The 21,791-nt window shown below is 32.4% G+C and overlaps 1 protein-coding gene across 1 annotated transcript; it reads left to right on the top strand.

Annotated features, from left to right (window-relative positions):
- The first annotated feature begins 1,290 nt into the window (after window positions 1-1,290).
- LOC134689937 (uncharacterized oxidoreductase TM_0325-like) lies at window positions 1,291-15,924 on the top strand. Its single transcript, XM_063549903.1, has 9 exons — window positions 1,291-1,411; window positions 4,638-4,777; window positions 8,919-9,011; window positions 11,658-11,796; window positions 12,790-12,830; window positions 13,392-13,461; window positions 13,895-13,931; window positions 14,874-14,949; window positions 15,772-15,924. The coding sequence occupies exons 1-9, from the start codon at window positions 1,375-1,377 to the stop codon at window positions 15,922-15,924; spliced, it is 786 nt and encodes a 261-aa protein (XP_063405973.1). The 5' UTR covers window positions 1,291-1,374.
- The last annotated feature ends 5,867 nt before the right edge of the window (window positions 15,925-21,791 follow it).

Raw genomic sequence — 21,791 nt, 5'->3', positions numbered from 1 at the left:
AATGTTGTGTTGTCATTTTAATGTTATATTTAACATTGCCTTTAAAGCGGGAGGTTTGGCATGCCACAAAACCAGTTCCACCCACCATTTTCGTCCTTAAAAAATGTCATAAACCAAGTCAAAAAATATGGCCATTGTTATATTATAGTTCGTTTCTGTGAGTGTTACATTTTAACGTTGTGTTTTCTTTATGTCATTTGTTTCCTTTTATATTTGAGTGTGAATTCACATTATCATAAGACATGTCACGGTACTTTCCTATCATGTATTTAGTTTTGATGTTAAATATTTTTTGTCATCGGATGTTGTCTAATGCTTAGATCGTTTCTGTTTGTGTTCCATTTCAATGTTGTGTCGTTGTTCTCCTCTTATGTTTAATGCATTTACCTCGGTTTTAGTTTGTAATCCGGATTTTTTTTTCTATCGATTTATGAGTTTTTGAACAGCGGTGTACTCATTTTGCCTTTTTGCGACGTAGTCGGTATAGTTTTGGTTTGTTCCCTATGAACTTAAGGACGCTTAACTATGGTAACAGAATGCGCATGCTCGAAAATCCTTTCTGTGATTGGACAAAATGCTGTCATGGTGGGTGATTTGGTTGTGTTTGAAAAAAACGTCTCGTTAATTATATCGTGATGGAAAGCAAGTAAAAACTATAAATATTTGATCTATATCTTACAAAGATTTATATTTTTATTGAAATAATCTTTTCTCCAATAGGTCTTTGGATACATGACAACTGTTTATTCGGGAGAATTATTTCATTTTTAATGTCAACTTTGTTGTACGAACGTACATGAATTTTAGAACGCACCTACGCATGTGAGATTTTCGCGGGGTGAATGTAAACAGAAAGACAAGAGGTCCTGCATCATTAAGTCATTGTGCTTCTGAAGGTTATCGAAATTATACTTTTAAACATATACTCAAATTTAAATGCGTCGGATATCTTTTTTAAAGATAGTTCTTGTTTAGTGCCATGTCCAGTAACAAGATTTATTACAGAAGAGATTCTAGCTACACGTTCGGGGACTGTATCAAAATTAACTACAGAAAAGCCTCTAGCTGCACGTTTGGTAGCTAAACATATTACATCAGTTATTCTTACGCACCATGGTAAATTTGTACACGCATTGTGTTACAGTTAAATTGCTCCTTGTTATTGACAAAACGAAAATAAAGGTCAGGGACATTTATGCCTGTTTTATGTAGGGTAACATTGATGTGCACCATGTGTTTGGTGAATGATAAGATGAGTTATCTCGATGTTCATGTTGAATCATACGATACATTATTTAGAAGAACGCTAGGTGAATTTAATTATTTTTTTATTAAATCTTTTGTATTATCTCGGACAATTTCTGACCGAAAAACATGTCTAGCTTTAAAGATAAAGTTGTCCTTGTTACAGGTAGGAATCATGTTCTGCTATACATTGAACTTTTCTAAAACAAAATTATTAAATGTGCTGTTTACAATATAATGTATATGTGTATATATATTACTTCATAGTAAAAGATTAATTACGGACTGACCGAGAGACGTCCTTAGCGATAATGATTACCTTGTCATACAAATACAAGGAGACATCAATTCAAAATCACGCGAGAAATTTAATTCTAGTTTAGTCACAAATGTTAAAAAATTCATGATAATACCTCTTTTGAATAAGCTGAACACTCGTTTTATATTAATTTTGAGGGTACGGACGGGGGTTTACAGAATAGAGAATGATAAAGGGTAAATATAAAAAATGCAGTAAAAATGGACAAAAAAAAAGAATAGAGAATAACAAGGTTCTTAAATATGAATATGAATAATAGTTAAAAAAAGTTTAAAGAATATATTGCAAAATGGCCTAAAAATTAAAAGAATACAAAAATGAAATTCTAATAGGACAAATACGCCAATTCTTTTGGATCAAAGCGCTCTAGGTGGAGGCAAATATTTGCCGTTCCCATAAATAAACGCACTATTAGATTGGCATAAAAGAACGGAGCAAACAGAATTAGTGACATGCTTAAACTATTAACAATAACGTATTTAGATAGTTTTGGATGAATTTAAACATGATTATTTAATTATATATGTTTTATATGTTTAAAAAAATCGCTTATATCCCATTTTAGCATCGTTTGTTTATGTTTCTTTGTTGTGATGATTTTCCGTTTCACAAGCATTTATTTTTCCGTAAATTACTTATATTCTGACGTCATTGTTCTATGACGTCGAGTCGCTCATTCATAAAAAAAAACATATGACGTGGGGATACAATGGGTAACAGCCCATGAAATATATTCATATTTTACCACGGGTGTGTACTCAAAGCGTTTGAAGGACGTCATGTTAGAATATAAAATTGACAACGTCGTTATAGGTAAAATAGCGATAGATAGGGTTGAGTTCATCTCAACTGGGTTGATTTTCTCGCTTCCACCGGCTCAAGCGAGAAAATCAATCTCGTTGAGATGATCAGCGTTATCTATAAATATCGCTGGTTTCCGATGTAATTGTTAGCCGCTGATATGAGTAATTAAACATGTGTCTCGGTTTTATGTTTTATTTCAATTGGACTGAAAAGCTGCATTAATCCAGACTTAACAACGTTTAAACAGAACAAAATCAGTATACGTATATCTACTGTTATTTTTTTTCTGTTATGAAAGTTATAAGACATAAGACATTTTATTTCACTAAAGCCCCCTCATGGTGTATGAAGTACAATACTTCAACAAACAATAAAAGTGTGAACATAATTAAATTATAACACCATGGCAAATTAAGGTGCAATAATAGTACAGTGAAACTTGACTAAACCGAATCCTGCATAAAGTGACAACCTGTCTAAACCAAACATGTTCTTAAGCACCGTCATGTTACATTGTATGCGTTATGAACCTGATAAAACCGAACATCGGCCAAAACCGAACTAAATGTTAAGTCCCGAAGAGGTTCGGTTGAATCAAGTTTCACTATGTAATGAATACTGATATGTGTCAAGAAGTACAAATTTTAGTATACACATGATTAAGCAAATGTTTTAAATAGTTTTAATAACACTTTTTTTCCAAATTTCAAAAGAAGAAAAAATAAATCTAAAACACCGAGCGGTATTCAAGTGCATTTTTTTGCGATAGACCTACGCAAATGTCAATCTTATACAAGTATCGTGTCTTAGGAAGGAATAAATCCTACTTTGTAAAGGATCACTCTGATTCAAACAAAAAAATTTCTGAAACTGATATTATCAAGATGCTTGATTTTTTTATTGACAACATATTTGTTACGTTCGGAGGACGTGTTTTTCAACAGACTGTCGGCATTCCAATGGGAACAAACATGCAGGAACTTCTTATGAAGAAAGATAAGAAGTTAGCAATATCCTTTAACTCGAATTTCCGCTATATAGAAGATGTTCTTAAATAATTCAAAAATTTGGTGACTATGTGGAACGCATCTATCCCATTAAACTAGAGATAAAGGATACTACAGATACAGTTAAGTCGGCTTCATATTTTGACTTACATCTAGAAATTGACAATGAGGGTCGGTTGAAAACAAAACTTTACGACAAAAGAGATGATTTTAGCTTTCCAATTGTGAACTTTCCATTTCTAAGTAGCAACATTCCAGCAGCACCTGCATACGGGTTATATATCTCTCAATTGATACGATATTCCCGTGCATGCATTTCCTATCATGATTTTCTTGATAGAGGATTGCTGGACCGGTATGGAATAACCGTATCACAAATGATATCGGATATGTTCCTTACGTCGTAACTACAATCCCCTTCCCTTTCATGAATGAGACCTACAGAATTATATATCACATAAGCAACACGACGGGTGCCACATGTGGAGCAGAATCTGCTTACCCTTCCGAAGCACCTGAGATCACCCCTAGGTGGGGTTCGTGTTGTTTATTCTTTGGTTTTCTATGTTGTGTCATGTGCACTATTGTTTGTCTGATTGTCTTTTTCATTTTTAGCCATGGCGTTGTCAGTTTGTTTTATATTTATGAGTTTAACTGTCCCTTTGGTATCTTTCGTGCCTCTTTTATAAACAATCTCCAATTCTACAAACGTTAACTTATCAATCTGTTATTGAATGATGCCTAGATATGATTAACAAAGAACATAACAGGAGCATCACGACGGGTTTCTATCAGAACAGGAAATGTTGACATTTTCTGAGAACGTGAGATGACCCTTGCATTTTTGCTATTCACGTTGCTCATTATTTAGTTTCTGTATATAGTATAGTGTACTTTTTGTTTGTCTGTTTGTCTTTTTTTTATATATTTTTACTATGTTACCGTCTGTATGTCATCCTCTTAATGATTTGTTTTAAACTGTCAATTAATTTGTTGTGGGCTGACACAAAAGTACTCTTTGAGTTTTGACATCAGCAAAAAATGACCAAAAAAAATGCCCACCTCAAATTATTGTTATTTTACAACATACGGAGCTGACTAGCAGATTCAAAAGTTGGAGAGTCCGGGGATCAGAACCCCATCATTCGATTTCTTTATGTCTATTTTTTGTGAACGTTTCATGGTGTTGCGGAAGTTGCAACCTTCAGTTTTTTAAATGGCTAGTTCTGCACCTGTAGATTGTGTTTATACTAATCTTTTAGGAGCAAGTTCTGGCATAGGGGAAGCCACCGCTTATAAGTTAGCAGAACATGGTGCCAGATTATATTTAGTGGCTCTTGAAGAGGATAAATTGCAAAACGTACAACAGAAATGCATGGAAAAGGGTTTAGCAGACGATAAAGTAAGTTATTTAAATCTTGAATGAAAATAATTTTGTGGCTCATTGATCAAGATCATGATAATAGTTTTACAAAATGTATACTCAATCTTATTTTTAAGTGTTTCATTAAATAACATTGACATACCTGTATTGAGGGATGAATAATAAATTACCGTTAAACGTCCAGTAGCAAATGTTACACGCATATTAGGACAAAAGATGTGAACGTGATAGGAACATGAACCCTTCTTTGTTCTTTACCGACATGTTATAAAATATAAAAATACGAAGATGTGGTATGATTGCCAATGAATGAAAAAAGTCTCCACAAGAGTTCAATGACACATAATTAACAACTATAGGTCACCATACGACTTTCGCCAATTAGCAAAGCCTGTATCGCATAGTCACCAGTTTGCAAGATAACAGGGCTCGTGAATATATTACCTTACCTGCACATGTTATTGTGCATCCGAGCCAACCATGCGGTCTTTGTCGGAAGCTTAAAAAAAAAAAAAAAAAAAAAAACTCTCGCAATCGAGGCCAGAATGCTCACACTGTAATTACTATGTTTTCAATAAAGCATATACTAGATTGAATAATAATGATTGGCAAATATTTAGGACTCAAATCTATGACAGATTCCTCATCTATGACAAATATGACGTTACAAACACCAAACAAATCAAATCTATGGCAGGTTTTTGTTTTTTCCAAATCTATTACGGATTTTTGTTTTCTTCAAATCTATGGCAGATCTTTGTTTTTCTCCAAATCTGTGGCAGATTTATGTTTTCATCAAATCTATTGCAAATATGAATATCACATTATTTCGGGAAAGGAGAAAAAACATAACGTCACAATAAAATAACGCCATATAATTCGCCTGAAGTCTTGTGTTAAAATACTCAGAAAAAAAATTTGCAGGTGACCAGTAAAAAAAGATTAATTAACGCTTAGATAAATATGATGATTTTTTGTTATAATAAAACTGCGTTCTTCTTTGTTAAGCGACCTCCTTTTTTTCTTGTTGTTTTACTTAATGGATTAAACAGGTACTATGTACATATTAGTAAATGCTCTCCGCAGAAGATAATTTTTATTTAAGAAATAATTCTTTCATGCCATGCTCTATGCTCATTTTAACATGGGTAGGCATTATATTTGTTAATATCTTAATATCGAGCGTTAGCGAGGTATTAAATGTTTACAAATATAATGCCTACCCATGTTAAAATGAGCATAGAGCATGGCATAATAGACTATTTCGATTCTAATAGGAATATTTTGAACTTTTGTACCTCGAAGCGGACCTATAGTAGACGCTCGAACTGTCGCCATTTTGATTTGATGAACCAAAAACGTTATAGAAAATCAACAGCTTATCAATAAAAAAGAACAGAAACATTTGAACTTACTTTTATGTTTTTATTTAATTTCCTAGCGAGCAACAACAACACAAATGTCCATTTTGATCTTTGGCGTTGTTCAAAATTCATCTGATGTTGCAATTTCAATTATGACGTCAATCATGTGCAGCCCATGTTCTATTCAAATTAGAACATGACTTTGTATCCAAAGCTAAAGAAGAACGTCATATTAGAATCTGTATTATGGTACATTACTTCTACACATTTTTATGGTTGACATTATGATTTGATTGACCACTATGGAATTTGTATTTCACAATTTTTTACATACATGCTCCCGTTGTCGCAATTTTCAACTTACTTAGGACAAATCCGTGATTGTATATGTACTGCCTTGTTCTACACTCGCACACGATTTGCCATAGATTGGGAAACAACAAAAATATGCCATAGATTTAAAAATAACAAAACTTGCCGTAGATTAGGATTAGAAAAAAACGGCCATAGATTTGGTATGTCATATTTACCATGGATTTGGAATCTGCCATAGATCTGGAACCCAGCACAGATTTGAGTCCTACGTAAAGACATTTAAATTGGGGACTGGATGAGTTTTACAGAGTAGAAATAACGACTCCAATCAACAGCAAAAAAGGGATCTGAGTGGGTTTTACAGTGTCGAGAATAATGAGCCAAATCTACGGCAAAATAGGGGTCTGGATTGGTTTTACTGTTTAGAGAATAATGATCCAAATCTACATCAAAATGGGGGTCTGGAGGGGATTTACAGAGTTAAAAGTAATGAGCCAAATCTACACAAAAATAAGGATCTGTATGGGCTTTGCAGAGTAGAAAGTAAGTGCCAAATCTACACCAAAATATGGGTCTGGATCGGCTTTGCAGAGTAAAAAGTGACGAACCAAATCTACACCAAAATGTGGGTCTGGAGGGGCTTTTCAGAGTAGACCGAAATGAGCCAAATCTAAACCAAAATGGGGGTCTGGATGGTTTTACAGATAAGAGAATAATGAGCAAAATCTACAGCAAAATGGGTGTCTGGAGAAGATAAACAGGGTAGAGAATAATGAGCCAAATATACATCAAAATAGGGGTCTGGATGGTTTTTTCACAGTTCAGAATAATGAGCCAAGATAAATATTCTGCATTACAAAGTGCATAACTGAAGATAAAAATAGGCATGCGCAGTAGCAGTTGAAAATGAAAAGTAAATTAGAAAAAAAATCCTGTTAAAGGGGCATGCATTATCAGTCAAATTTATTTTCACGGAAGTGAGTCAAAGTCTAAAATTTGATTCATAATTTGCTAAAAGGTATATCGAACTAAACAAATGGTCTGAAGTGAAGAATTACCAATGCATGAACTCGACAATAGGAACATGTACCCACATTTCGAGTGTACTTTAGCATAGATGCAATCTTATTAACTATCGAGTTGCGCCCTCCTCCTCCCCCCTCCCCCGAAGACTGCCGACGATCATTTAACCCGATATCAACATAAATTTAGATATAAATAGATAGCGACACGTGGAATAGGATTTGTCTAGGTCTGTTTGATGTCATTTTATATATTTAACAAACATGTTAATTATCGTTTTTACCTGTAAAAGAATGAGTTTTGGAGATCAAATAAGTCAACGAAATGGTTTACCCTAGTTTCACTTTCAATATTGGCAATATGGGCATTATTGTCCTTCGATAGCCGAAGACGCCTGGTTCATGCGTAATACATCTCTAACTAAGTGATTGAATAAAAGGTGACAAAATTTAACCAAAATGGCTTCTAAAAGAGAATTATTGTTTCACTATTTCACTTGCATTAATGATTGAACAAACAAAAATTCGCGTAGATAATGCCTCATTAACGGTGCCAAGTAAATACAAATAACCATGTCATGTAGATGTATTAACAAAAATTGTGAAATTCGACGCATAACAAAGTCTGTAGAAGTCTGCGCATAGCTTGTTGATGTATTTCAGCAGATTCGTTGAACAAGTTAACAGTGGTAAATCAGAAAATAGGTTTTCATGTATCCGAAAATACGAGAGATATTGTTAACAATGAAAAATTAACATGTTAGCTTATATGTAAAACATTGTACATACCATTGTTATAATAGTTAATGACTCCTTGCTACTCAGCATACACATGATGAAACAGGAGTTTCTAACAGGAAACGCTCGTTTGTTTTGTTATTACTAGTATACAGTAACACGAATTCCATTACTAGAAAAAAACAAATACAAAATATTTAAATTAATCACTTAAAGCTCAATTTGACATGCCTTTTTTTGCTGATTATTGGTAGCTCTTAACCCTGTTTCCATTCGGATGTTCTTAGAATTGCATCATTAAATATTGAATTATCTACGTGTGTTTCCCTGGATATGTTCTCTGATAAACGAACCCTTATGTTAACTTTCTAAAAGTGGCTTCATATTTTCAATAATGATCTGTATTTATAGTAGTTGTTAACTTTACTTGTAAAATGAATATGCACACATGATATTTAATCTTGTGCGCAATCTAAAACAAAAGTACATCCCTAATACGCGCAAATGTAATTCGCCAATGAAATGTTTTGCATTCCATTTGTATAGGAATGTTAAATAATAATAATATGGCTGTTTTCAATGAGTTAATTGGTTTTTTTTTTCTCTGTGTTTTTTTTTTTAACAAATTTACCATGTAGATAACTCTTTCTGCTATAAGTACTTATATATCATGTATATTATCCAATGTTATGTAAACGCATGATTATATTTTCTTATTAGATAGGGTTTTGCAGTGGAGATTTATCTCAATCTGCCTTCAGGGAAGAAATTGTAAAGAGCCTGATACAGAAATTTGGAAGATTGGATATATTGGTTTGTTTTATATGATATAAATGTACTTTTTTATTCACCATTATGAAATAGATACAAACAATCATTATTTGTATATGACATAGTGCCAGCATTGGAAATGATACCTCTCTATTTTAAAGTTTTGTAACCGGAACGTATCAAACTGTTCCAAAATGTGTATCATTAAGGTGGAACAAATGAAATTGAGAATGGACATTGGGAATGTGTCAAAGAGACAACAACCCGACCATAGAAAAAACAACAGCGGAAGGTCATCAACAGGTCTTCAATGTAGCAAGAAATTCCCGCACCCGGTGGCACTACACGGAGATAACTCTGTAAAATCAGCTAATCGTTTTAATCACATTGAATTTTTTAGGGAATATTAAGTTTTTTAATGATCAAAATTAGTGTTTGTCAAACTGCTATTTATCCAACCATTTTTCCGAGAAGTGATTGGTTCAAGATTATTGAAACTTTTTTTTTTCTTTTCGAAGGATAAAAGATAATATTTTGTAAAAAAAAATTGTGAGAATTAAACGAGCTGAACTAATTTTACTCAAGGTGTTTAAATGGTCTAAATACAGTTTGAAAGTAATACTATTTAGAATGAACATGTTCTACTTGTAGTAAACCCTGTCATATAAATAAAAAGGATTGTCAACGACATACCTTCACATAGATATATATACTGTAAATTCAGAAATTATTGCGAGGTTTTAAATAATGCGAAAAATGCTTCCGAGTTGTGAACGCAAAAATTTTACCTCGCATTTTGAAATATTTTATATGAATTAAACAGGATTTTTCTCTAATTCGTAAAAATTAGATTCGCATTTAAGTCTTAAATGACAACATTGGAATAATAAATGCACTCATTGATTTCTGAATTTACAGTATATAATCAAATTGTATTAAAATTTATCATTCAGAATGTCTTGCACGAATAATACATGACAAAGAAGTAAAGCTTAGCTAAAGTGCTTTAGTAGCATCAGGACCGAAAACATTCGTTTCTCTAAAAGAAAGTCATACTGAGAGATTGAATATTTTGTAGATTTTTTTTTAAATATTTCGGAATCTGTATTTACATAGAAGTGTTATCATGTAGTCAGGGTTTCCCCTGGGTCAATTATTTTTTTCGCCACCTCTTTCGCCAAAACAATATATTTTTCGCCACTTTATTATTTTTTTCGCCAAATAACATAACTATATTTTTCGTTTAAAATTTACATTTTTTTCTACCCCCCTCCCCCTTTCCCTTAAATAAGATGATTTTGCCCATTGTGTCTATGATTATGCTCTCAAACTTATTTTAGAGTTTACATGTTAATGAATAAACACTAAAAATTTACTTTTAAACAACAGATTTTTTTAATTTAAAAGGGAAAACTATTCATTGTATTTTAAACAACTTTTCTAATTGATTTGGCCACTATACTTCTAATAATAAAGAAGATATACGTCCTGGAATATAACAAAATTAATGGACATGTTTTGATTATATAATACCAGTATAGTTCCTAGTGAAAGTTTCTTTAAAAGAAAAATACTGATGTTCCCTTTTGTACTAAGAAGGTTTTTTTTACAACAAAACAAAAGCTTTTATCACATGAAATTGATCCCTCGTTTCATGTGTAGTCATTACATTGAAGGGCTACTCTCATTCGAGCCAACCTTTTGGATAGATTTCTTCATAACGAGAGTTTTCTTTTCTTGACCATCGTAAATAAAAAAAAGTTGAGACGTAAAACTAGGCTTGAAACACGTGTGTCACTCAAACAACTTTAAAAACGTCTTCCTTATCAGTTACCGATATTTAAGTCAAAGGATAATTAAAGTTTTAAATCCGAGATTTTCCTTGCTTTTGGACATTTTTCGTCACAACAACAGCTTTCTTTTCTAAACTATCTTTAAAAGCGGAGGAGACGTCAAAAGTTCGCTTCAAACACGTGCGTCGCAAAGTGGTAAATAAATTCTGTATGTGACAATTAGCAGAAGCCATTTAACCATATCATTTTGTCAAACAATTCAATCAACACCTTTATTAATATAGTCCTTTGTTGTCGATATTATTGATTTTCTGTCCAAACCTTAATGAGGTCAAGGTGAATTCCGAGTATTGTCTGATCGGGTAAAGTCCGAGAAACTCGAAAAAAGTAAATAAACAAGATGGAGGAAAATAAATCGTTCTATATATTTCTTTCGCCAAATTCTTTCGCAAATGACGAATTTTTATCGCCATAATTATTATTTTTTCGCAAATTGCGAAAATGGCGACCGCCAGCGGAAACCCTGCATGTAGTGACAAAACGTTCAGGTTTTGACAACCAAAAAAAAAGAGAGAGAAGAAAACGAGATAGTACAGCGATTCATTTTGCCACACAAATACAGGGATAAGTTATCGATGAAATTGATTACGGAAAAATAGAATCAGTTAGGTTTCCATTGCAAAACATTACAATAAAACTTCTGCTGAAATTGTAACTGCATCTAGTAAATTTGAGATAATGACACTAATCTGTTTTACAATGTATCAAAACGATTTGTTCTCATACAATAAGAGAAAAGAGAAAATAATTATTTATTTTTTCTATGCATATAAAATAAAGCTAACGCCACTCAGCTATGAGAAGACTATATCTCATATATGTAAATACGTTTCAGGCTGACATTGCAGGCTATGCCATGTTTTCAAATGTAAGCGAAACTAAGGAAGAGGATTACGACAGATGCGTCAGTGTAAACCAGAAGGCGAAATTATTCCTGGCACAACTATGCTTGCCTTATCTCAAAGAAACAAAAGGTTTGTATGAGGGAAAACTAAATTCTTCCTGCCACAACTTTGTCCGTCTAATCTAAATGAAACAAAAGGTGTATTTGCATGAGGGAAAACTAAATTATTTCTGTCACAATTATGAGTGCCGCATCTCAAAGAATCAAAAGGTTTTTTAGCATGAGGGGAAACTAAATTATTTCTGCCACAATTATGCTTGCCTGATCTCAAAAAAACAAAAAGTTGTTTAGTATGAGGGAAAACAATTCTTTCTGACAAAATTATGCTTGCCCTCTCTCAAAGAAACAACAGGTTTGTTAGTATGAGAGAAAACTAAATTATTTCTGTCACAATTATGCTTGCCTATATCAAAGATAAAAGGTTTGCTAGTATGAGGGAAAACTAAATTCTTTCTAGCACAACTATGCTTGCCTCATCTAAAAAAAAACCAAAGGTTTGTTTGTATGAAGGATAACTAAATTATATCTGTCACATTTATGCTTGCCTTATCTCAAAGAGACAACAAAAGGTTTGATAGTATGAGGGAAAACTTAATTCTTTATGGCACGACAATACTTGCCTAATTTCAAAGAAACAAAAGGTTTGTTAGTTTGAGGAATAACTAAACTATATCTGTCACAATTATGCTTGCCTTACCTAAAAGAAACAAATATTTTTGCTACTATGAGAGAAAACTTTTTTTCTGGCACAACTATGCTTGTCTTATCTCCAAGGACTTTTAATTTTCAGATGTTTTTGCAATGTCATACTTAAGCGTCAATGATGAGTCTAATGTAGACGAAACGCTCGTCTGGCGTACAAAATAATAATCATGGTATCTTGATAACTATTCACGAAGAATACAACAAAAATGGTTAAGATACATTGTGGAGTTACTTTCATTGCATCAAAAATCGAGATGAATATACATTTTTAAAAACAAATACGGAATAAAGAATGTATAAGTAAACTGCTATGTATGAATCTAAACATACTTTTAAGTAATTAGAATTTTCGATATAGGTAATATAATCTACCTGTCGAGTATCTGTTCCACGATAGGGGTAAGTATATTTAATTTATAATTGATTATTTTATGTATATTCTTCAAATCAGGCCTTATAAAAATGAAATCGTACAGTTCCGTTTGAACAACGTTAATTGAAACGGCACCCAACAACACAAAAAAACATTTATTTGACTTCAACAACAATTTGTATGCAATTTGCCGCTTAATACATTGTCATAATCTAATGCAGTATTGGATATATTTTCTAAAGTGTACACCAAAACGTCATTTTCATTTTGGTGTACGAACAATGAAATTAGCCATGATTCTTTGATTATGAAACTGCCAATTGCATGCTGTTTAATTGCAAAAAAAAGCAGTTTCCTTGGGAATTAAGTTTATTATAAATTAGCAATTAAAAGATAAAAAGAAAGCCACAAATGTTTCAATCAGATAACCTACCATACAAGCACATTTGGAACACGAAGAAGGCATAACATAGTTCACTCCTTAGTAACCTAGTTACTTATATTATAATATACATTTGTATACATAAAGGCAAATTACTATGTAAAATTGAAATGGAAACAAAAACAAAATATTTGTATATTTTTAGCAACCGATCACAGTTGTTTACAGCATGGCAAAAGCAGCTATTGATATGCTTACAAAATGTCTAGCCAAAGGTAAAATATATTTATTATACATTAATATGTTTGGATGAACCAATTGAAATAATTGTTAAATTTTCTTACTTGTAATTGATTGAATTGACTATTTCAAAATAAAAATAATTTTAACAAATTTCTTTTGTGATTGTACAGTCCTTGATATATATTTTTTTCTTTTGTGTACGTTTATTTAAATAAGTTGTACACAAATGTTTGAAACATATTCTTCCCTGGTTATGTCTGTCCGTAGATCACATTATTGGTCCCTTTCTTTTGAAACCTTTGTGGAAAGCTCCCCCTTCTTCTTACAAAATGTGGTGAGCTCTGTTTGCATGCTGAAAACACCTAGATGTTAACATAAAAAATATAGTGGGCTAAGCTTTCTTGACGCATACAGTTTATGAACAAATCATTGAAACAAAATATTGATTAAATACATTTCTTTCAGAACTAGGTCCTCACGGTGTAAGAGTGAATGCTATCAAGTAAGTTTTAATTGTTGGTGATGTAGTACATAGAACATTGTTACCAAGTACCTTGATTCACCTTAAACTTCAGTTAGTGTCAGATGTTTAAAAATTATTTAACAGAAAAGATGTGCTTTCGATAAACAATATTTTTTTCCATTTGCTTCGAAATAGGCAGAGACCATGGTTATCCTGCATGATAAATCTTGTGTATTTTGAAGTTTTATTAGTTGCATTTAGCTTTATATCGATCAACTGAGTCAGGCTCTTTTAAACTGATATTTATGTTTGATCTAATGGTGTTCTGTTACCCCAGTGTACAAGTGTCCAAGCTCTCACAAACATGTTTACCCTAACACATTCGGAATGCGCCTGGAAAATGACAAACGTTCACTCACAAGTGTACATTTACTTCGATACAGACATGACTTATAGCAGTCCTTTCTAAAACTGTTTATTGATAAATTTTGAAATTATAAAGAAATTAAGGTTTTAACTCCCTCAGACAAAGTCGGCTTTTGGTAGATTTGACAATTATTTTGGGTTATTTTTTTGTCAAATAGCTCAGCCTCTTCGATAGTTTTGGTCCTTATAAATTTTTGGCTTTCAAATATTTGACTTTTAGCGTTCCGGATGAAAGCAAATCCAGAAAAGCTTTTCGGACGCGCCATGAAATGTATACAACGTGTTGTTTTTATTTTTGTTGCACAAGTTACATTTTTAAGGGACATAACGAAAGAAAGATAATTAAATATGAAGCAATATGATGACAATAATAATATTACTATATTGTAGCAAATTCCGAATGTTGTCATTATATTTATTAGTTTTGTTTCTTTTCTGATATATGATTTCTAATATTTAAATACAATCTATTGTAATATTCATTATTTTTTTTTTAACTTTTTGTTAGTTTATCTTACATGTGTTACTTCATTGTATTTTATTATCAAATTGTAGTCCTGGTTACATTGCTGATACCAATATTCTTCGTAATAGTAATAGTGTGAATACTACAGATGAAGACCATAAGAAGGTTGTATGCACATATTGTGTTCCGTTTGAGCGTCACTGATAAGTCTTATGTAGGCGAAACGCGCGTCTTGCGTATAAAATTATATTCCTGGTACCTTTGATAAATGCATGTACATATTGTTCCGTCAATAAATTATGAATAAAGTCGACCATTGAAGCGATATCGCTGTATTTTACTCTTGCAATATATATCAAGGCAACAGTAGTATACCGCTGTTTAAAACTCATAAATCTATGGACAAGAAACAAAATCGGGGTAACAAACTAAAACCGAGGGAAACGCATTAAAAAAAGAGGAGACACAACACAGAAACGCAACACACACATAAACGGACAAAGCATCAGACAAAACACTACAGGATGAACAAATATAACATGAAACCAAATACATAAATTTGGGATAGACAAGTACCGTGCCACGTATGATGCCTTGTCCTGGTTTTGAATGACTTCAGTTCTTTTTTGTTTTGTTTTATTAGCCCTTTAACGTTTGAATTAGTTTTGGGTTTTACATATGTTTGCCTTATCTTCTACAAAAGAGTCATTATTTGTCATAATGCGAATCGTGGGACAAATGCATTGCAATTAGTACCGTTAATGTTGTTATTACAATACCCTCTTAAAAACTGACCTGTGCGGATTTTTGGTGTTTTGTTTTTAATCTTTTTTTATCGAGATTCTTACAATTATTTTAAATTTTGGCTTCCAAAGCATTACGTCTCGATTGTATCTAACACAGATTAAATACGACATTTATGTCAATCAATTTGGATATCTTTGCATCTTGTATTGCAATGTCTAAAATTACCTTTTTTCTTTCTAGCTTGCAGACAGTACAGCAAAGCAAGCACATCTAAATAGGGTTGGAAAACCAGCAGATGTGGTTTCCCTCTTGCTCTTCTTGGCATCAGATGAAGCATCGTACATTACTGGAAGTATCAACTATATCGATGGTGGAAGGCATTTATATCCCTAATTGATATTGTACCATCTCTGATATAATTCAGATTTTAGACTTTTAGTGTAATTAACAAACAAAATATATATTTAGTCTGTCTTTTGACATTGCGTTATTAACTGATGCATCATTTTTAAAATAAAGTTTGAAATGGGATTTCATACTATTTGATATTAATTCTATGGTCTTGTTGGTAGACCTTCGATGATTTCGCCCAAACAACAAAATACGGTAAATGTCTGGGCCTTTCATAGCAGACTTTACTGAGTTTAATTCGGTTTGATAGCTGGATTTACAGGTAAGGAGTCGTTGAGTCATTCAACCAAAATAAACTTTATAGCACACAGACAAGTAAAGGGAAACAGTAAAGTAGATACAAAGAAACACACTAACTCGAGACCACCTTGTACTTATTATGAAGTGGACACTGAATATTAAACTAATGAATAATAATTACAAGTGCTAGCATGTCCTCTTTATATTCAGCATATTGAATCGTCAACAAAGTTCAGTAGTTTTCATACCTCAAACTTAATTATATAAGAAAATCATGTATCCGTATCAACCAAAACTGACCATAATTGCACTTTATTATGAGGTAGATCTTAATAGCCGCATAGTATATGAGTTATATGTTCATGTAAGGATGGATTGCATGTATAAAATAAATGAAAGCAATATTGGCACATTACGACAAACAAATTTTGTTCGAATCAATTAAGAGCGCTAATATGTACTTTTTTCATTCAAAATAGTGATTCATTAACCAAATTCCAGTAGTTTTTATATATCAGACTGACTCAATTATTTGTCTGCATCAACCAAAACTGACCATAATTGCATTTTATTATGTAAACCGTTGTAGCCGCATAGTAAGAGACAATAACAATCAAAACCAAGGAGTAAACAAAGACTCACAAAACCAAAAACATTTACTTCAACAGTTATGAATAATAATTTAGAAACAACACGAACTCCACTATAAACCGGGAGTGAACTAATGTGCTCCGGAAGGTTAAACATTTCCGTAACTGTATACGGCTCGCGTCGTGTAATGTCTTTGTTCAGTTCGGTAATGATTGAAGGTTATTATGAATGAGGAAGATTATCAGAAATGATTTCTGACACACTTTTGTTATTAGTTATCAAAAGTACCAGGATTATAGTTCAGTACGCCAGATGCGCGTTTCGTAAGATATAAGACTCATCAGTAACGCTCATATCAAAATATTTATAAGGCCAAACAAGTACAAAGTTGAAGAGCATTGAGGATCCCAAATTCCAAAAAGTTGTGTCAAATACGGCTAAGGTAATCTATTCCTGGGAAAAAAAAATCCATACTTATTCGATAAATTCAAAGTTTTGTAAACAGGAAATTTATAAAAAAATAATGACTAACCAGCTCATGATGGCGATCGTAAAATTTCTTGAGTGATGACCTAATTTGATTGATTCATAACCCTATCTTATCAACTTGAGAAACCAGTTTTCCTTGTTCATCAAAATCAACGTACTTTGAGCTAGCTCTAGAATAACGTATCAAATGAGACACATATACTCCATATACTGGTACCGCTGGGATGTTGCTACACAGAAATGAAAAGTTGACTATAGGAAAATTAAAATCATCGCGTTTGTCATTTTGGTTATTCAGCCTACCATCAATATTCATTTCGAGAAAAGGGTCTAAATATAAAGCAGATTTATCTGTGTCTGTAGTATCGTTAATTTCAACTTCACTTGGATCTATTAAATGTAAGTGATAACTGAATCTATTATTATTAAGAGACAGTACATCATCAATATACCGAAAGGTGAATAGAAAAAAAATTGGGCTAATTTCTTTTATCCTTTCTGTACAAGCCCTTGGATAAATTTTACTTCATAAGAACATAAAAACAAATCTGCAAGTAGAGGAGCGCAATTGGAACCCATTATGATTCCAATAGTCTGTTGGTAGACCAAGACTCAAAATTTAACAAATATGTTGTCAATTAAAAAGTCCATCATGACAGTGATATCCTTGTCGGTATATTTTCCCTTGACTCTGTATAATTTTTCACAAAGTAAGCTGTATTCCAGCCCAAAACTTGATATTGAAAACGTCTATTGTCTTTTGTGTTAAAGAAACATAAGCTGACGAGTTCTTACAGTCGAGCCTTAAGTTAAGTATGTGAAATAGTGGTATAAAGAGTTAGTGGGAGATATAATGGACATAATTGTGCAAATCGTGATACAAGCATGAAATTTGGTATAAAGGTTTTCAAAAATCCGCTGCTGGCCAGAAAAGAAATCATTTTTTCAAGATGGCCACCACACATTTTGGAAATGGCGTCATTACAAATTAGCCATTTTTTGTTAATCCTTTTAAAGGTGTTATATGTAAAATTTGATTTGATAAAAAGCAAATGACACTTCATAAGTTACGACTAGACAATACATTGATGAAACTTTCGGTGACTTCAGGTTTCAAAATGCCGGCAAAAAAGTCAAAAATTTCGATTTTTATACTTTCAAGCAATAACACAAGGGATGTTAATCCTTGTGAAAGATGTGTTATAGGTATAATCCAATGCAAGTTATGATAAAACGTTAAAAACAGCTTAGTACGACAAAACAACAAATAAAAAAAAAATAATAGTGATTTCCGGTTCCAAATTTGAGGCAAATACGTAGAAAATATTTTCATCAACTCAACAAGTAATACCAGTCTTAGTTAAGTTTGAATGTCTAGTTTGGTTAGAAAGACAGGATTCTCGTCTTATAATTATCTGACAGTTGCCTATACAACAACCCGTACAAGGAATTCCAGAACGGTAGCATTTACAATCACAAACACAGCTGGATATTTGTCATTGATTCTTTCTTTCATCCAACCCAGTGTTCATGACTTGGTAAATTTACCTATCGGATACATGAATCAGGCTGAGCCCAAACAACTCCCTCTTGATTTACTTCTCTTTTGATGTGCTCTGGAAAATAACCTCATGTAGGCAAAATTGATTCACAATGCCGCTACTTCCTTGAAAACAACTCACATCGTGCATCACTTCATAATTAAGCCAAAAAAATGTCCTTTACATCTAAAAAACCTTCCATTGTTAGCCAAGGTGACCTCTTCCCTTTCCTACGTCAATTCGACAAAGTGTCATATCCACTGAATGAATGGACGAAAGGAAGAGCTGCTACACAAGGACCAAACGCATTTGATATGTCACGTACAGGAAGCCATAACAAGTTTTTATTCCTTCCATAATCTATCCACAATGTGTTCTTACTAGTTCTGCGATTGCTGCAATTCTTGATATTATTACATCTGTGTCAATACTACCTAACATTATTTTTTACAACACTTCTTATAATCATGCCGAACATGGACAAACATTCGTGTACCTGCGTCTTCATGATTACAAGGGGTAGAAAGTATCCTTATTAAAATTGCAAAAAATATTTTCACGATTAGTAACATACACATTTTTATAAGTCTCTTAAGAAGCTTGCAAAAATTCGTTTTGTTGTCATCTTCATAGAGAAAACTACTCCAAACCCTTGGTGTTCTACCAGAACCAACACCTTTCCATCTGGCACAAAAACCTTGCCTTTGTCTTTTCACAGCCTTTAAATCATTCATTAAGTAAACATTAAAAACAATGTCTACTCTTGAATACTTATCGATGCAAGATTATATATAAGGCAGTATGACATTATTTGCATAATCATCAACTATGTTTGCCCAACTTTGTGACCTAAAATGAACCATTGCTGCCCCACCGACGATAAATGCGTCTGAATTTGGACCAGCAAATCGCCGAAAATATAATATATAACAAGTCAAAAAGGGTACAACATCGCCATTAAATAACTATAAAATGAACAAATATAAGATATTTCGGATAACAGACATCCTTCATCGGTAATAGCACGATGTGAAATGAATCATGTCAATATATTTGAATGGAGACACTATCAAAATCTTGAAAGTTTATACAGTTTAAGCGGACACCACAGACGCTGGTACACTTTTAAAATTTCCAAACACTGCGCAAAGATTACAAAGATATGCCAAATAAAAATAAGTATTTGTGATGTGAACTGGTACAGCTCTTCATTCCCAAAGGTTGTGACATTAAAGATAATCTAACTACATGGAGAGCAGTCCCCAAACAAAAAAAAATCAAAAATGCCCTACCGATCCAAGTTGGTGTAATATTTCAAATTTGACAACGGTAGGACAATTTCAACATAGACTACATGTTTAAGCCTCATGGCTATGTACTTATATAAATATATAAATTACGTTAGATTAGAATATTTGCGTTAATTAAATTTGATTATGTATGTATGTGAGCATTTGAAATTATTTGTATACTGTTATACAATACCATATGTATGCTCATATATGCCTTGCACTACTGTTACTTAATTAATGAAAATGTTATTACTATACTTAATCCATATATTTCAAAGACTAGTGTTGTTTTATAGAATGCCTATAATGCTTATTTATTTTACTTGCTTGCTTATTGTGCCACACAATAAATATATGCTGATACTTGTGTATTCATGAAGAATGAAAACAATATTTGCGATATAAATCTGAATTAAAAAAGCAAGTTGCAATGTAATACTTTGTTTATGCTAAAATTGTCCTTGTTGGCTTCACGTATTTATTTTTGTATGATTGCCAGGTATACCTTTAGAACAATTTTTGGAATATTGGCGAGACGAAGCAGCTTCAGTTTTAGAACAACGCAGTAACGGACAATTCGAAATTGAAATTTTCAAAGTACTTGGTGAAAGACGGGTATGTTTCTTATAAATTTCTACCTACACAACTGTTGGTCTTTAATGTGCCAAACGAATACTATATAAGCAACCAGTGTCGTGTGGATTGGTTTATATGATTTATAATTTAGTAGTTCCACTGCTGAATACATTTCAAAATTGGAAAATTATTTAGCATTTTAAATTCACATAATTTGAAGTACCTGTGTTCTTATTTCAAACTTCTGGTTTGATACCAATTAAACAAAATTTGTAAATTTGTGTTCTATAGCATTTATAATATCCTGTTGTTGTGTTAGGGGTAAACACTCATACATGGCTATGTATGCTACATCAAACCATAAACCTAGATTTCATGTCCTGTTTGTACACGTTTATCATTGTAAATATAACGGAATTTGATGACACTAAGCGCTATAAACCAGGTTTATTTTACCATTTTCTACATTTGAAAAAGCCTGTACCAAGTCAGGAAATGAAAATTGTTGTCCATCCGTTTTTGATGTGTTTTGTCATTTGATTTTTCCATGATTATGGAATTTCCGATTTGTGTATTTTTGTGATTTTACTTTTTACAGACCTCAACCTTCGTTTTAACCTTGATAAAATTACTAGAACACCTTCAGCAAATTAAAGCATAAATTTCCATGGCGTTAAAGTACTAGTCTAAGAGTATTTGTTGTGTTCAGTATCGTATTACTTTTTTTTCGTTTTTTGAGGCTCGAATCTTTCCGAGAAAAGTGTTTATCGAGTACACGAGTAAGATTTTTCTAAACGAGAAATATGTGTCAGATAGATTGTATCCTATAAGGATGTAAGAAGTAAAGGTCATATCCGGAACAAAATTTACGTAGTTATCAAGGTATATGATGTGCAATTATGTATGTTTATATTATAGTATATGTATATGTGTAATTAACTAACATTTAGTTGGATATATTATAATTCACTATCAATAAAATATCATTTTCATTAAAAAAAAAAGGGTGTTTACAAAAATTATTCATACGCAATTATTGATAAGTTTGTATTTTACAATTGACATGTTGATCGACACTGTAACCACAGGTACAACCTGCCATATCATTGTAAGCGATTGT

Source organism: Mytilus trossulus, chromosome 11 (genome assembly GCF_036588685.1).
Source record: "Mytilus trossulus isolate FHL-02 chromosome 11, PNRI_Mtr1.1.1.hap1, whole genome shotgun sequence".
NCBI classification, from domain to species: Eukaryota; Metazoa; Mollusca; class Bivalvia; order Mytilida; family Mytilidae; genus Mytilus; species Mytilus trossulus.
The sequence above is the reverse complement of the archived record's forward strand: the minus strand, read 5'-3'. Positions and strand labels throughout refer to the sequence as shown.

Coding starts and splice junctions, on each gene's coding strand:
- LOC134689937 (XM_063549903.1), top strand. CDS start 1,375: ATGTCTAGCTTTAAAGATAAAGTTGTCCTTGTTACAG. Junction 1,412..4,637: donor TAAAGTTGTCCTTGTTACAG/GTAGGAATCATG, acceptor CTAATCTTTTAG/GAGCAAGTTCTGGCATAGGG. Junction 9,012..11,657: donor TTGGAAGATTGGATATATTG/GTTTGTTTTATA, acceptor AATACGTTTCAG/GCTGACATTGCAGGCTATGC.